Below are 17,332 nucleotides of genomic sequence, written 5' to 3' on the forward strand. Positions count from 1 at the left end.
CTCAACAGGCTGAGTGGGGTGACCAGGCTGGCAGAGGGGTTAGTGAGGGACGACCAAATGACTAAACAGCAGGCTGTGTGGGGCGACCAGGCCGGAAAGGGGACCAGTGAGGGGCGACCAGGACGGCAGAGGGGGACCAGGCCAGCAGGGGGGGCAGTAAGGGGCAACCAGGCTGGCGAGGTAGCAGTTAGGGGTGACCAGGCCGGGGGGGGGGGGGGGGGGGGGGCAGTAAGGGAGGACCATGCTGGCGGGGGGGGCAATTAGGAGCAACCAGGCCAATAGGGGGGGGCATTTGGGGGTGACCAGGTTGGCAGGAGGGACAGTTGGGAGCGACCAGGCCAGCAGGGGGGGGGGGGGGGGGGGAGGGGGCAGTTAGGGGCGATCAGGTTGGCAGGCAGAGGCAGTTAGGGGTGATCAGGCTGGCAGGGGGGCCAGTAAGGGGCAACCAGGCAGGCAGGCGAGCAGTTAGGAGCCAGCGGTCCTGAATTGTGAGAGGGATGACCAACTGCCGGTTTAGGCCTCATCCCCAGGATCAATCGGGCCTAAACCAGCAGTCAGACATCCTCCAAGGGGTCCCGGATTGGAGAGGGTGCAGGATGGACTGAGGGACCGCCCCTCCCCTCCCCCCCCCCCCCCCGCCCCTGCACAAATTTCATGCACCGGGCCTCTAGTCCTATATAATAAAAGGCTAATATGCAAATTGACCAAAAGGTGGAATGACCCGTCGCTATGATACACACTGACCACCAGGGGACAGATGCTCAGCTTGAAGCCAGGCTCACAGCTGGGGAGCACAGCGGCGGTGGCGGGAACCTCTCCCGCCTCCACGGCAGTGGGACATCCCTCGAGGGCTCCCAGACTGTGAGAGGGCGCAGGCCGGGCTTAGATATCTCCCCCACCCCTGCCAGTGCACGAATTTCATGCACAGGACCTCTAATGGTTTATAATAAGACTTCCAGATACCCAAAGAATCTAAACTTCCTTCTTTCCCTAGTCTCTTCCAATTTCTTGATTTCCCTACCCTAGTCTCTTTTCAACTTTTACCACAACCTGAAGAACCAGAAGCACATGGGAAAACCTGAGTCGTGTTCCCCTCCAACTTTCCACCTCTAACCTCTCCACCCCACCCCAAGCTTCAAGTTCTGCATCCACGCTCATATTCTACAGCCAGCCTGATCCAAGAGCCAGAGACCCTAGCAAACCTGGTGTGTGCCCAGGGCTTCAGCCACTCCCATCCCTCCTGGGAACTGCTCTAGTGCATTTCTGCTCACCTGAAAAACATGCTAAGCCTGCTGGCCTTGGCTGTCACTCTGGTCCTCAGGGGAAAACAGAGAGCAAAAGAGAGAAGAAAACTCTAGAGGCTAGAGAGAAATCACCTTTTATAGTGGAATGCAGAGAAACATCTCAGAAAGGGGAATTCTCCATGGCCACTAACAATCAATTCAGGTCAAGAAGCTGCCTGAAGCGTTACAGACATGGCTGCCTTTTCCTATGTAACTAACATCTCCACCCTCCACCTGAATGGTACAACCTGGTGCCTTCTTCATTTTCCTGACAGCAAAAGACAACAACCAGACACAAGCTGCTGGAGGCATTTTCATTCAAAAGCCCCAAATGATGCTGTGACTTCCCATCAACTTGACAGAGCTCTTCTGCTAGGCAGGGGTTTAAAATCATTTGGAACTCAGAAAATTAAATCAACATTATATCAACCTAATTTTCTCAAGATACTAATTCCAAGAGCCCCTTTGTGCTGCCTGCTGGTACTGGGAAATGGGGAGGGAGACAGGGGAGAGAGAAATGACTAAAGGCTGGAGGGGTCTAAATGCCAGTTTTGCCAGCAGAGAAAGCAGTGATGTAGGTGGAGCTGAAACATTAAGAACTTCGAAAGGAAGTTTTTTCGTTGACTGGATAGTCAGAAGGCCTAATGGAAGGAGGGTGAGTGAAGCAGAAACAGGCAAAGAGAACTAACTTTCTAGAACTGGGTAAAAATGCTTTGAAACCCTGACAGTAACGCTAAAATGAAATTTCCTTTATTTTTTCTCTGTCATCATGGAGGGTATGTGTTCAGAGAAATGAGATGCAGCAGAGTAGAAAATCATCTTGCTTTACCATTTCTTGAGAAGGGCCAAAGCCTGATAAGTATGATCCCACACAAAGCTTGTTCCAAGAGGCAGGAAGGGAAAGTGGCCACATCAGAACTCACAGATCTGAGAGCTGGAACAACTCTTTTTAAAAATATATATATTTTATTGATTTTTTTACAGAGAGAAAGGGAGAGGGATAGAGAGTTAGAAACATCGATGAGAGAGAAACATCGATCAGCTGCCTCCTGTACACCCCCTACTGGGGATGTGCCTGCAACCAAGGTACATGCCCTTGGCCGGAATCGAACCTGGGACCTTTCAGTCCGCAGGCCGATGCTCTATCCACTGAGCCAAACCGGTTTCGGCTGGAACAACTCTTAAGAGCCGTTTGGCCCTACCCTGGCCCTCTTGCAGGTTAGCAGGGCTAATTTCAGAGATAAGGCAGCTGAGACCCAAAGAAGGTGTGTATTTAAGTGACAACTCCTGCAATGGAAGTGGTACACTCCCTGCCGGCCTCACTGACCAACACAGCCATGACATACTGATTTTAAATGGACCAGTGGAAGGATAGGATGCCCACATGTCATTCAACTCTCAAATATTTCCCAGAGTACTCTCCTCTCATACCAGAAACACCATCCAAATCAGATGATGTCACAATTCCAAATTGGGAAATAAACTCACTGTAAGTTCTGTACACTCACCCTTCTACTCTACCTCATCCATGGTAAAAAGGCAGGCTAAAGCCCCTGGTGGCAACTGGCCTCCACACATCAATGAGCACAGAAAGGCTTTCCAAAATCCCAGCCCTACACCCCTACCAGCTCTCAACTCCACCAGAACGTCCAGAACCTAAAAGCGCCATGGGGAAAGGGATCACATCTATCTCATTCAAAATTATATTCCTAGTGCCTAGCACTGTGCCTGGCACAAACAGGAGCTGGATAAATACATGCTTACCGAAAGCAGTAGGGGTCCATGCTCTAACTCATGGCCTCATCTCCCTGTTCTCCAGGCCTTTAGATGCCACAGCTGCTGATTTGGCCCAGGAATGTCCCTTCTCCACTGCTTCCGGCCCTGCCCACCTCCTCTGGGAGTGCACAACAGGACCTGCAGCATTGGGGGCTGGGACTTTGGGCCTGCAGCCCTAGAGACAATGCTTTTGGGAGCACTCTTAGGACCACAGGGACACACTGTGGGGCCCTTTCTCAGGAGCTCAAAGCAAAATATCTAACATAAAATGCATCTCTACCATAAATGCAACTCTAACACATAGCAGCTATAATTACATTGCACAAATGGCAATTTCTGAGCCACTGAAGCTTAAGCCCATTTAACACTATGAATTCAGAAGCAGAAACTTGTTCTCACCCCATAAGAGTCCCGTGGATTTGTAAAAATGCGATCAAACACAAAATCCATATTGGCCATCTTCATTGCCGCCCTGCAACAAAGACAGACAGAGCTCAACTCAGTACCAGACACACGGAAAGCTGAAGTTCAAAGAAAAGGCGGAGGGTCATGTCAGGGGAGGGGAGGGGAAAGTCAGCAAACCTGTTCAGGAAGAAGACTCCTCGGATCATCTCGTAGGGATTGGCGCGGGTCCGAGCTCGCCGCATCTCCTCCCCATCCAGGACATCAAACACACTCTGCCCAGAGAGAATCAGAGCCTCGAGGTGAGCATCATCCACTGGCAAGGGGCAGGGCTCTTAAGAGCCTGAGGAGCCCAACGAACAGCATCCAAAGAGAAGGCTCCTGCTGTATCCCAGCTCTAAAATGACCGGCTGTGTGACCCTAGACAAGTTGCTCAATCACTCTGACCCTCAACTATATCACCTGTAAAATGGTACACAATAAATGTAAGCACGTCCCTGACACATGGTCAGTGGTTAATAAATGACCGCCGTGGTTAAGCACAGGGCCACCTCCTGGCATTGCTAATCCTCATAGCAAATCTCTTTGTCCACTCCAGCAGCAACTTCCCAAGGGACTGGAGTCTGATACCAAGGCTCTCTCGACTGGGGCTCATTGAGAGAGGGCAAACAAACCAAGACCAGGCCTCCTGATGCCAGCTACCACATAGTAGGGAATCCCTGCTCCCTTCTCCAAATTCCTCTTTGATTTAAAAAAACAAACAGCCTCACTTCACAAGAGCACCAGTCACTATAAAGATATTCCCAGCCCTCTGCCTGTCAAAAAGGTAAGCTCTGAGGCCAGGTGGCTCAGTTGGTTGGAGAGTCATCCGTATACCATAAGGTTGCGGGTTTAATTCCCGGTCAGGGCGCATGCAGGAAGGGGCCAATCAATGTTCCTCTCCATATCGCTGTCTTTCTCTTTCTTTCTCTCTCTCTCTCTCTCAAATCAATTTTTAAAAATCAATAAAAATAAATAAGCTCTGAGGCCTTGCTGCTTCTCCAACCCATTTCCTCCTCAGTTTCCTTGGCTCTTTCTGTCCCAAGCAAAACACTTCCTGGCCCAAAACTCAGGCCACAAGATATCAAGGGAAAGCTACTCATCCAGCACGTTAGGAGCCTCCCCCCAGCATTTCATTTAATTCTCACAGCAAACCTACGAAGTATTTTCTCCCTATCTTATAGATGAGGACACTCAACTCAGCGAACCTAGAGCAACTGGCCCAAGGTCACACAGCAAAAAAAGTTGCAAAACCAGGATTTGAATTCAGGTCTATCTAATGTGAAAGAATGATTTCAAACCTTTTATTATATCAGCCAACCCCCCAGGATTATAATGAACCAACCCACTGAGGTTAAGTGGATCCTTTCCTGGCTACTGACCACAGGGACACCACAACACTACAAAGCAGGGCAGTCACCAGGAAAAAGGACACCTTGGAGAAATGTACAAGCTGCACATCGGACCACCAGGAAAATATCAGCTAAACTTCAGCCCCCACAAGTGACTCAAAAGAACTGGAAAAGCCCAGACAGCCCTTTACACACAGTTTTCAACTCCAGCTCTAGCCACAGGCCTTACCTTACATTGCAGCACACTGTGAAGCAGGTCTTCCCCACAAAACTCTGTTTCATCTTCAATAATCATCTTCCTCTACAGGGAGAAGAAAATAGTAATGACCATGTGTGACTGCACTTGGGGGATGAATGGAGAAACTAAGGTTCTAAATGAGTAGCGAAGGGGCTTGAGTTCCTGCCAAAACACATCAATCTCTGAGGAGCAGGAACTTGTGAGAAAATCCTAAATCCTCTGGCGAAACCCCAGGTGGCTATGAGAAGAAGCCGCCCCTTGGGTACTCTGACTAGAGCACCATATGGATACAAGACTCGTGAATGCCGAGGCTGAGAAAAGCAAACAGGAAGGAGATTCAAGCTGTCTGTCCCTAGGGCATGGAGGCAGAAGGATGGGGACTACTCCAAGTGACAGAAGCCTGTCCTTCAACAGGTAAGCCTCTTGCTCTGTGATGAGTATGAATGCACGACACTAGGCACTGACCTGGCAGCACCACAGAAAACAAGGGCTGGAGAGAGCCTCCCAGCAACCCTGTGATGGTGGCTGTCAAGGCCAACATCATGTCTGAGTGAGGCCACTTCTACACCATCGGTGCTCAAGCTTGGTGTTCTGAGGTTTTACACTTTTCAAAACCACTGAGGACCTCAAAGAGCTTTTATTTATGTGGGAGACATATAGATATATACATTGAGGTTTATTACTAAAACTAAGAAAATTTTAAAATATTGAGTATAAAAAAACAATGTTAATAAAAATAACACATTTTTATGAAAAATAACTATATTTCCAAAAATAATTTAGTGAGAAAAATGGCACTGTTTTCCAGTTTTGCAAATTTCCTAATATTTGGCCCAGCCTGTGTAGCTCAGTGGTTGAGCATTGACCAGGAGGTCACGGTTCAATTCCTGGTCGGGGCATATGCCTGGGGGGGGGGGGGGGCGGGTGTGCATCACTGATGTTTTTCCCTCTCTCTGAAATCAATAAATATATATATTTTTAAAACTTTCTTAATAGCTGGCTTAAATATTCTCCTTTATATTCAATTGGTTGTGAAATTATTTCATAGGCTCTGGAAAACTCTACTGGGCACTTTATGAAAGAATGAGAGTGAAAAAACTTTCAGTATCATTACAAAAATAACTAACTTTGTAGACCCCCTGGAAGTGTCTTGGAGATCCCTGGGAGCCCCTATACTTTGAGAACTACTCTCTAGATCAATGGTCGCCAACCGGTGGTCCGTGGACCACTGGTGGTCTGTGAGGTCCAAAAGGTTGGCAACTGCGGCTCTAGCCCACACTGATTTAGTAGCGATCTACTTTATTCTTACAATTTTCCAGGGGATATTAAACGAATTCCCTCTGTAACAACTCCCTCATTACTTTCTGAGGACAGGTACAGTGTCTTTTCACCTACCTGGAACAATGCCCAGCTGTAACCAGTGAGGAAGATAAAAGTTGTGCATTCTGTGTTGTCTTGCAAGCTGAATGACTAGGAGAAAAAACCTCTCTGCCATATGTCCCAGGGGCATATCTATAAAGCCACTGACACACCATCTTAACACACAGTTTGATTCCTGCCAGAATGGTCAGATTCACATTTTTCACATCTATACTAATAAAAGGGTAATTAGACCGGATAGACCGGACATCCTTCCAGACAAAGCCGCAGGGCTGCGAGGGCCGAGGGCCAACAGCGCAGGAGAGGCAGCGGCCGCAGCTCCTTTCGCAGAGGCGGCTACGCAGTCCCGGTCCCAGTGCTGCCCCTTCCGCAGAGGCAGCCACAGAGGCAGCAGTGCAGGCCTGGTCCTGGTGCCACGCCTCCACAGAGGCTGGACGGGGTGCAACCTGTTGTGCCTCAACTTCCCACAGACCCTCCCCCAGCTGGCCTGGCCCCAGATCGCCCCCCACCCACCAGTGGGCGGGGGGCGGGGCCAGTGCTAACAAGCAAGGGCCAAGGACCAGCAGCTGCAGCAGCCAGCAGTGGCAGCAGCAGCTGGGTGATCAGGGAAGCACCTTCCCCTGATCGGCCCAGTCGCCTCCCACAGATGGAGGCCAGACTTCGGCTTAGGCCTGTTCCCCAGGGGGCCTAAGCCGTCAATAGGACATCCCCTGAGGGCTCCCGAACTGTGAGAGGGGGCAGGCCAGGCTGAGAGACCACCCCCAGTACACGAATTTTCACGAACCAGGCCTCTAGTGTATAAAAACATACATACCAACTCGAAGAAGAGAAAAGTCAGGAGATAAGTGCCAACAATTTTAGGGTACATTTTCCTGAAATCCTACCTTTCCCACAACCATCCAATCGCTCATTTCCTCAGTGTCGGGAATTTCAGTGGTACATTCTGGGAACCATGACACCTGTTCACAGGCACTGGGCTACAAACAAAAGAGAGGCAGTTAAGTCAGGTAAGACAGGCCCTCAGAACTATGCCTCATCTCACCAGGGCTTCCCCAAAACAATCAGGAGGGACTCTGACAGAGTGGAAAGAGTCCAGGAAGCTGAGACCAAAGGAAGTTGTTAGACGTGAAAATTGAGAGCTGGAATTCTCAAGTTTAACTTCTGAAGGCCAGGTCCAATTCTGGTTTCAGTCCCTGGAAACTTCCCAAACCTTCAAAGTATCTTTCATTTGTTTCAATATTTTTTATGAATACCTATTATGGACACTGAGTTAAAAAAGACATAGTCCTTGTCCCAAGAGGCAGGGGGGATACAGAGCAGTGGGGATAAGATATGTGTCTCTGATAGGTAATCACATCAGGAAGACACTAAGCAATGAATCTCACCTCTTGATGCCTATCAAAGTGTTACTCACAAAATAAATAGGATTTCCCACCCATTCATTCAAGATAGGGCAGAAACTAGCACCTCTAATGAACTACTTCCTCATAATTTCCTTATCAAGCAGAAACAGTGGTTTTCACCCTGCTATCCATTGGGGTCATCTGCAGTCCTTTTAAAAAGTTCTGGTGTCTGGGGCCTACCCACAGAATATATGATTCGGTTGATCTGAGGTGGGAACTGGGTATAATTGCATTGTTAGAAGTCCCCAAATGATTCTAATGTGCAGCCAGGGCTACGTTCACTGGGCTAGAGAGACATGGATTATGAAACTTTAACAGGTGGCTAACCTGCATGGCAGCTTTACACATTCCCTCCTGAGCAAGTGTGGAGAAGAGACTCACCATTGCAAATTGAAGCAATGTGGTTAAAGGTAATATTACATGCTCTGAAAGGCATAAAATGGTATCACAATGCAAGGTCTGAAGGGCAAACCAACCACCATCAACAGAGAAAAGATTAAAAGAAAAATTACTGAAGCCTTTTGTCAATGAATCAGGCAGTGAATCATGGCTTCTCTCCTTGGTCAAATCCATCACCTTTAAGCATACCTGGTTGTGATTTTTATTATAAACTCTTTTTTTTAAAAAAGCAACTTATGCCCAGCCGGTGTGGCTCAATAGTTGAGCGTTGACCTAGGAACCAGGAGATCATGGTTTGATTCCTGGTCAGGGCACATGCCCAGGTTGTGGGCTCAATCCCCAGTAGGGGACGTGCAGAAGGCAGCCAGTCAATGATTCTTTCTTATCATTGATGTTTCCATCTCTCTCTCCCTTCCTCTCTGAAATCAATAAAAATATATTTTTTAAAAAGCAACTCATATATACTTTGGATACCCCTATAGAGATAAAAAGAAAATTCAATCTCCCCATGGAAGTCTAAATATAATAAGGCTACCTGCAAAGTGGACTTTGTCTGAAGCTTCCAACTTTGCACTCTCCCTCCATCCTGGCTACAGAAGTCACTAAGCACCTTCCTGTAGTGACTCTAGGAACAGGAGTCACCTCAGGCCACTCAGACTCATCTGCCTGAAAGAGGTGACCACCATCTAACAGTTAAGACACATTCTTAACCAAAAGATACGGCATCTTTTGTAAGAGAAAAACTGAATTATGGTAGATGATAATTAGAACACCCTTGTCTCAAAAAGGAATTTCAATGGCCTGTCTCCATTAAAAGCAGAAATTTTATGGGCAAATTTCGTATCTCAAGTTTAGCAGTTAGCTCTAATTCTGTTCCACTGAGAGAATTGGGGCTTTTTACTTGTTTTCACACAAATGAGGACACAGAAAGCACGAAGCATTTCTGAGGTGAAAACCTACATCTAGCACCCAATTACAAATATTTACCCTATTCTGCACTGTCTCATCTGCTATTCTGCTGGTCTCGTCTCCTCCCAACTACAAGGCAACACAGCAGGACCACATCAGAACCCATTAGCTCTTGGCTTGTCAGCTTCTTACACTGAAGCCGTATTAGGCTTTTATCATGCACAGGTTGATGGGAGATTTTCCTGAACTGAAGCATCAGAGAGACAAATAAAATATCAATTTTCCAGAGCTCAGAACCACATCTGAAGCTAAATTACAGCAACTATGTAGAAGACTAGACATTTGTTTTCTATTTCCTCTAGTTTCAACTCCATATTGGTAATACTACATCATTATTTTTAGGGGCTTTTATTATACCTACTTCAAATCCTTTGTGGAATAAGGCAGGACATAAATAAATGAATAAAAATAAAATCACAACATTATCTGTACCGTGAAAAGGAATAAGAGTCTCTTTGGGTATTCAGGGTAAAACAAACAGGTACCCAAGTAGGTAAGCAGACTAAATCCACAATGAAAAAGCCATATGGCATAAGCAAACACCTGCTTAGAGGTTCAAGGACCTTACATGGCACCTAATCCAATCACTCATACAATGGGAACGTGGGTCCTCAATCGGCCACTTGAACCGTTTCAGCAGAGGAAGCTCACTACCTTGTGAGGTATCTTAGTCACTAGTGAAAAGCTGTATTAAGGTTCTTTGTGGAGGCAAACCGTGCCTTCCAGTATCTTCCACCCATTGGTCTTAGATAGTCCTATACGAAGCAACAGGAAACAAATCCACATCCTATCATTCCCCCTCCCCCAGACTTGTTTTCCATTCTGAACAGCCCCAGAACCTTCCATGTAAGAAACTAGTTCAACCCTCACTAACCACCCTGATCAAACTGCCTCTGGAGACTTCTAGTGTGTCAATGTGACAACTTAAAGGCATGCACCCAAAAACTCAAGTGGCTTTCTGCCTTCTCCTCCCCACACCACTTACCTCGGGCTCATCTCGCCAGTCCACATTCAACTCCTGTTCAAAGCCTTGCAACGTCAGACCCAAGCCTCTTCGACCTTTCTGATTAGAGGCCTCAACGATGTCCTTCCGACCCTGGCTGTATTTACCCAATCCTTCACCTTCCCTGAAGCCCATCTTGGCCTGAAAGAGAGAAACGATGGTGCATTTATATAAACAAATAGATAAAACGGAGCATTTTATACAGACATTTATGTAGCCCTTATCATGTGCCAGACATTCTGCTAAACCCTAAAAAATATAAAAAAGTAAGGCCTCGCCCAGCTAGTAAGGCTGAGTGGTAGAGTGTCGACCCATGAACCAGGAGATCAATGGTTCAAATCCTGGTCAGGGCACATGCCCAGGTTGTGGGCTCAATCCCCAGTAGGAGGCATAAAGGAGGCAGCCAACCCATGATTCTCTCTCACCATTGATGTTTCTATCTCTCTCTTCCTCTCAATTCCTCTCTTTCTAAAGTCAATTTAAAAAAAAAAAAAGATTTTAAAAAGTAAGGCCTAAAGTTTTCCTTCTAGCCTAATAAAGAAAAGAAGCATAAATAAAAAACAAACAAACTGCAGTTTAACTGTGGGTCCAATGGCTGTCTCTTTTGGAGGTGAAAGTCTAGGGCAGCCAGAAGTTGGATAAATAAGAAGGACCCTCACAGCTGTAATTAAAAGTACCAAGGGTACCTAATGAATGTCACTGGACATTTGTACAACTTACCCTTCCAGCTAATGTGTCTGATTAAGTGAGATCTACAGTAGAGTTGATAAAAGAGAACATAATTTAAAATGGAACTTCTTCAGATTCTTGCTAAAAGATATAGCTGTTTAGAAGTTTTTGGTTTGGTCTTGTTTTGACTTGTTTTGTTCTGTCAGCACCTGTGTAACAGTTGGCATGATGTGGTCAGGGTTGAGCCTCACAGTCAGCAAGCCTGAGGACTGAGCCCTCCCATGAAAAGGTCACCAGTAATCAAGACCCAAATATAACAAAAGAACCCACACGACACACACAAGGGACATTCCTAGAGCACCCTGCTCAGAAGATGGAGGAGACTACACGACTGGGTTCCACATGATGCCAACTACAAAGAGGACACCTCACCGAGACTGGGAGTCATAGCAGTCCCATCCAAATACACAAAACACAAAGAAACAGCAAAAATGGGGAAACCAAGAAACAGAAAAATAGGGAAACAAGAAACAGGCCCCAAATGAAAGAACAGGAACAATTTGCAGAAAAAAGGGCTAAATGAAATGGAGGCAAGAAATTTATCAGAAACAGAGTTCAAAGTAATGGTTTTAAGACTGCTCAACAGCCCTGGCTGGTGTGGCTCAGTTGGAGTATCATCCTGTACACTGAAAGGCTGTGGGTTTGATTCCTGGTCAGGGCACATACCCAGGTTGTGGGTTTGGGTCAATCAACGTTTCTCCCTCACTCTCTCCCTCTCCCTTCCTCTCTCTCTAAAATCAATATAAACGTATCTTCAGATGAGGATTTAAGAGAGAGAGAGAGAGAGAGAGAATGCTCAATAGCAGGGCATAGAAACCCTGAAAAACAACCAGTCAAAAATGAAGGATGACATATCCCTAACTGATTTGGCTCAGTGGTTAGTGCATCGGACCACAGACTGAAGGGTCATGAGTTCAATTTTGGTCAAAGGCACATACCTCGGTTGCAGGCTCAATCCACAGCCCTGGTCAAGGCACATGTGGTAGGCAACCATTCAATGTGTCTCTCTCACATCGATGTTTCTCTCTCCCTGTCTCTCCCCCTACCTTCCACTCTCTCTAAAAAATCAATAGAAAAGAAATGTCCTCCGATGAGAAAAAAACAATAATAAAAAGACATAGCTGAAATAAAGAACATACTGGAAGGAATAAACAGTACATTAGAGGAAGTGGAAGATCTAATCAGTAAATTAGAAGACAAGGTAGAAAAAAAATTACTCAATCAGAGCAGCAAAAGCAAAAAAAAGAATTTAAAAGCAGGAGGATAGATCCGGGGGCTGGCCTCCGCGGTGGCGGCGCGCGGCCTGGGCTTGCGCTTGCCTCCGCGCGCCCCCCACCCCCCTCTGAGGCAGATCCCCCAGCCTGGCTCAGCTCTGGCCCGGGCTCTTGGCTGGACTCCTACACAATTTATTTGATGTTTTATTTTGGTTTCCTCCACCCCCTCAATCTGTTGGGGAGCCCCTGCCCTTCACCCTGCTCCCTTGGCCAGGAGTGAGTGAGCCATGGCCTTGGTGAAGCTGCCTTCCTCTTCTCCCCTCACACTACAGCCCTTGTGGGGGAGATGGGGTGGGTGCTGCTTGTGGTTTAGGTTTTTTGTTGTTCGTTTTTTTAAATTCTGGAATCAGCTGTGGATTCTGGCAAATGGTCCATGCGCCCTCCCCCCCCAATCCCTGGTCTGGTCCCTGTTCCTATAGCCCTTTACCCCAAGCACCACCCCCACAGACTAGGGACCAGCTCCTTCCCCATGCCTATGTCTCTCCCCAAATCCCTTTAGCAGGAGAGGGAAGAGGAGGAGAGGAAAGGGGACCTGCCCCCCTCCTCAGGCATCTGGGAGGGCCCTGCCCCCATGGGCTTCACCCCTTCCTGTGGGCTCTCACCCTGACACATTTGTTAAAATCAAACCTGAATAAAAAAATGAAAAAAAATAAAAGCACGAGGATAGTTTAAGGGAACTTTGGGACAACATGAAATGTAACAACATTCATATCAACAGGGGAATCAGAGGGAGAAGAAAGTGAGCAAGGGATAGAGAACCTGTTTGAAGAAATAATGACAGAAAAATTCCCTAATCTGGTGAAGGAAAAAGTCACACAGTTTCAGGAAGCACAAAGTGCCCCAATCAAGATGAACACAAAGAGACCCACACTAAGACAACATCATAATTAAAATGGCAAACATTAAAGATAGAGAGATAAAACAACGAGTTATCAACTCACACCGGTCAAAATGGCTACCAGCGCCGAAACCGGTTTGGCTCAGTGGATAGAGCGTCGGCCTGCGGACTGAAAGGTCCCAGGTTCGATTCCGGTCAAGGGCATGTACGTGGGTTGTGGGCACATCCCCAGTGGGAGATATGCAGGAGGCAGCTGATCGATGTTTCTCTCTCATCGATGTTTCTAACTCTCTATCTCTCTCCCTTCCTCTCTGTGAAAAATCAATAAAATATATTAAAAAAAATGGCTACCAACAACAAATGACAAGTGCTGGCGAGGATGTGGAGAAAAGGAACCTTAGAATACTGCTGGTGGAAATTCAGACTGGTGCAGCCATTGTGGAAAACAGTATGAAGTTTCCTCAAAAAATTAAATGTGGCCCTGGCTGGTTTGGCTCAGTGGATAGAGCTTCGGCCTGGGGACTGAAGGATTCTGTGGGGAGCTGCTATAGGGTTAAACCTCAGACTGACCTGTTGGCAAAGTCACAAACAAGTCCCAGCTTAGAGGGCACAGTCCTCTTAAGCATAATTAGGCTTGACCTTATGATGCTCCCTAGATCTTATCTGGGAAGCTAATGGGCTGAGGGAAGTGCAGCAGGAACAAGAACAAAAACAAGTGAAACTCACAAGAACAGTGTAACTTTGGTAACCACTACCTTGTTTACCTCTGACTATAAAATAAAGGCTCAGTTTGCCTCAGGATCTTTCTCTGTGGCCTCAGCCAGACACAGGAAGATCCATGGAGACTAAAGAGAGCTAGAGAGTTCTGAATGCTGTCTCCGTGTAAAACGTTCTTCGCTGACTCCGTCCACACCTTTGGGAACCCCTGGACCCCTGGGGCTGGACCCCGGCATGATTCCAGGTTCGATTCCAGTCAAGGGCACATGCCTGGGTTGTGGGCTTGATCCCCAGTCGGGGATGTGCAGAAGGCAGCCAATCAATGATTCTTATCATTGATGTTTCTATCTCTCTCCCTCTCCCTTCCTCTCTGAAATCAATTAAAAAAAATACATTAAAAAAATTAAATATGGAACTTTCATTTGACCTAGTGATCCCACTTCTAAGAATATATCCTAAGAAATCCAAAACACCAATCATAAAGAATGTATGCACCCCTATGTTCATAGCACAATTTACAATAGCTAAAATCTGGAAACAGCCCAAGTGCCCATCAGTAGATGAGTGTATAAAAAAGTTGTGGTATATTTACACCAATGAATACTATGCAGCAGTAAAAAAGAAGGATCTCTTACCCTTGGAGACAGCATGGAGGGACCTGAAGTTTATTATGCTAAGTGAAATAAGCCAGTCAGAGAAAGACAAGTATCACATGATCTCACTCATATGTGGAATCTAATGAAAAAAATAAACTGATGATAGAACCAGAGACACAGAAACATGGAACAGACTATCGAATCTCAGAGGGAACTCGGAGGGTAGGTGGGTGGGAAGAGATCATCCAAAGATATTGTATGCATATATGCATAACCCATGGACACAGACAATAGGGTGCTGAAGGCCTAGGGTAGGGAATGGGGCAGGCTGGAAGGGATCAAAGGGGGGATATATATGTAATACTTTCAACAATAAAGATTTAATTTAAAAAAATAAAGACAGATAATCTTAAGGGCAGCAAGAGAGAGACAGTCAGTTATCTACAAGGGAGCTCCCATGAGGCTGTCAGAAGATTTCTCAGCAGAAACACAACAGGCCAGAAGGGAACAGCATGAATTCAAAGTAATGAAAAGCAAGGATCTGAAACCAAGACTACTCTATTCAGCAAGGCTATCATTCAAAACTGAAAATGAGCCCAGCCAGTGTGGCTATGTGGTTGAGCGTCAACACATGAACAAGGAGATTATAGTTCAATTCCCTGTCAGGGCACATGCCGGGTTGCAGGTGCAATCCCCAGTAGGAGTGTGCAGAAGGCAGCAGATTCTCTCTCATCATTGATGCTTCTCTCTCTCTCACTCTCCCTTCCACTCTCTGAAATCAATAAAAACATATAAAAAATGTATTTTAAAAGAAATGAAGAAATTGAAGGTGAAATAAAGAACTTCCCCAAAAATAAAAAGGCAAAAGGATTTTATTACCACCAAACCAGAACTGTAAGAAATGTTAAAAGGAGTGCTGTAAGAAGAAGAAATAGAGAGAGGAGTAAAGAATAAAAACAGTTATAAATAAGTACCTATTAATAACATTACATGCAAATGGATTAAATGCTCCAATCAAAAGACAGAGAGTAGCTCAAAGAATAAGAAAACATGACCCATACATGTGCTATCCACAAATAACCCACCTCACAACAAAAGACTCACACAGGATAAAAGTGAAGGGACAGAAAAAAAATTTCTAAGAGACAAAGATCACTACATAATACTAAAGGGATCTAACCAATAAGAGGATATAACCCTGGTAAATACATATGTGCCTAATAAAGGAGCACCTAAATATATATAAAAAAAATAAACTACTGGAAGACTTTAAGGGAGAGATTAACAGCAATACAGCCATAGTAGGGGATTTTAACACCCCACTATTATCACTGGATAGGTCTTTCAGACAAAAAAAAAAATCACAAGGAAACAGCGACCTTAAACAACACTTTAGACCAGATGGATTTAATTGGTATTTACAGAACATTTCACCCCAAAGCAGCCGAATATACATTCTTTTCAATATTCATGGAACATTCTCAAAGATAGACCACATGTCAGGACACAAAATAAGTCTTCAAGTTCAAAAAAACTGAAACTGTATCAAGCATCTTCTAGGTCACAGTAGCATGAAACTAGAAATTAAATACAATAAAAGCACTCAAAAGCATTCAGACACATGGAGGCTAAATGTCATGTTATTAAATAATGAATGAGTTACCAAAGAGATCAATGAAGAAATAAAAAAACTTCCTGGAAATAAATGAAAATGAACACCCAAAATCTGTGGGACATAGCAAAAGCAGTCCCAAGAGGAAAAGTTCATTGTATTACAGGCCTACCTAAAAAGAAACAAGAAACAATCTCAAATAAACACTCTAACCCTATAAGTAAAATAATTAGAAAAAGAACAATAAGAAAAGCCTAGAGTGCCTGGCCATCGTGGCTCAGTTGGTTGAGCATCACCCCATGCACCAAGAGATTGTCAGTTTGATTCCTGGCTAGGGCACATGCCTGCATTGTGGGCTTGATACCCAGTAGGGGGCATGCAGGAGGCAGCCAATAAATGATTCTCTCATCAATGTTTCTCTCTCTCTCATTCTCCCTTCCTCTCTCTATAAAATCAATAAAAACTTATTTTTTTAAAAAAAGCCCAGACCTAGAAGAAGGAAGAATGATAATAATAAAGATTAGAGTGGAAATAAATGACATAGAAACAAAGAAACAATAGAAATAACCAATGAAACCAAGAGCTGATTCTTTGAAAATATAAACAAGATTGATTAACCTTTAGCCAGACTCATCAAGAAACAAAGAGAAAGAACCCAAATAAATAAAATCAGAAATGGAGGAGACAAAGTAAAAACTAACATCACATAAATACAAAGGACTGTAAGAACATACTATGAACAACTATATGTCAACAAATTGGACAACCTGGGTGAAATGGACAAATTCCTACAAACATACAATCTTCCAAAACTCAATCAGGAATAACCAGAAAACCTGAATAGACCAATAACAACTACTGAAATTAAAGCAGTAATAAAAAAACTCCAGTAGCCCTGGCTGGTGTGACTCAGTGGTTAGAGTGTCGGCCTGGCTGGGCACTGAAGGGTCTCAGGTTCGATTCCAGGGTAAAAGCACGTACCTGGTTGCAGGCTCCATCCCCATCCCCAGTTAGGGTAGGTACAGGAGGCAACCAATCAATGTGTTTCTCTCCTAGATTGATGTTTCTCTTTCTCTCTCTCTCTCTCTCCCTCTCCCTCTCTCTCTCTCTCCCTCTCTCTCTCTATCTCTCTCCACACACACACACACACACACAAACACACACACTCTGTCCCTCCCTAAAAATCTATGGAAAATATAGCCTCAGGTGAGGATTTAAAAAAAAGAAGAAAAACTCCCAACAAACAAATGCCCTGGACTGGATAGTTTTATGGGAGAATTTTACCAAACACTCAAAGAACTAACACCTATCCTCCTCAAACT

At 45.3% G+C, this 17,332-nt stretch overlaps 1 protein-coding gene across 3 annotated transcripts in view; it reads right to left on the reverse strand.

Moving 5' to 3' along the window:
- The window catches only part of CMTR1 (cap methyltransferase 1), a 59,682-nt gene that overhangs the window by 23,765 nt on the left and 18,585 nt on the right, over nt 1-17,332 (reverse strand). For all 3 annotated transcript variants that reach the window (XM_070418656.1, XM_070418654.1, XM_070418655.1), the window contains exons 4-8: nt 10,227-10,385; nt 7,355-7,447; nt 5,082-5,153; nt 3,642-3,736; nt 3,459-3,531 (exon numbers count right to left, since the gene is read on the reverse strand). In XM_070418656.1, coding sequence (XP_070274757.1) covers nt 3,459-3,531; nt 3,642-3,736; nt 5,082-5,153; nt 7,355-7,447; nt 10,227-10,385 — 492 coding nt within the window. The remainder of the gene's footprint in view (nt 1-3,458; nt 3,532-3,641; nt 3,737-5,081; nt 5,154-7,354; nt 7,448-10,226; nt 10,386-17,332) is intronic.

This window comes from Myotis yumanensis, unplaced genomic scaffold (assembly GCF_028538775.1).
Source record: "Myotis yumanensis isolate MYYU_CA2020_CCGP unplaced genomic scaffold, mMyoYum1.0.hap1 SCAF_6, whole genome shotgun sequence".
In the NCBI taxonomy this organism is placed as follows: domain Eukaryota; kingdom Metazoa; phylum Chordata; class Mammalia; order Chiroptera; family Vespertilionidae; genus Myotis; species Myotis yumanensis.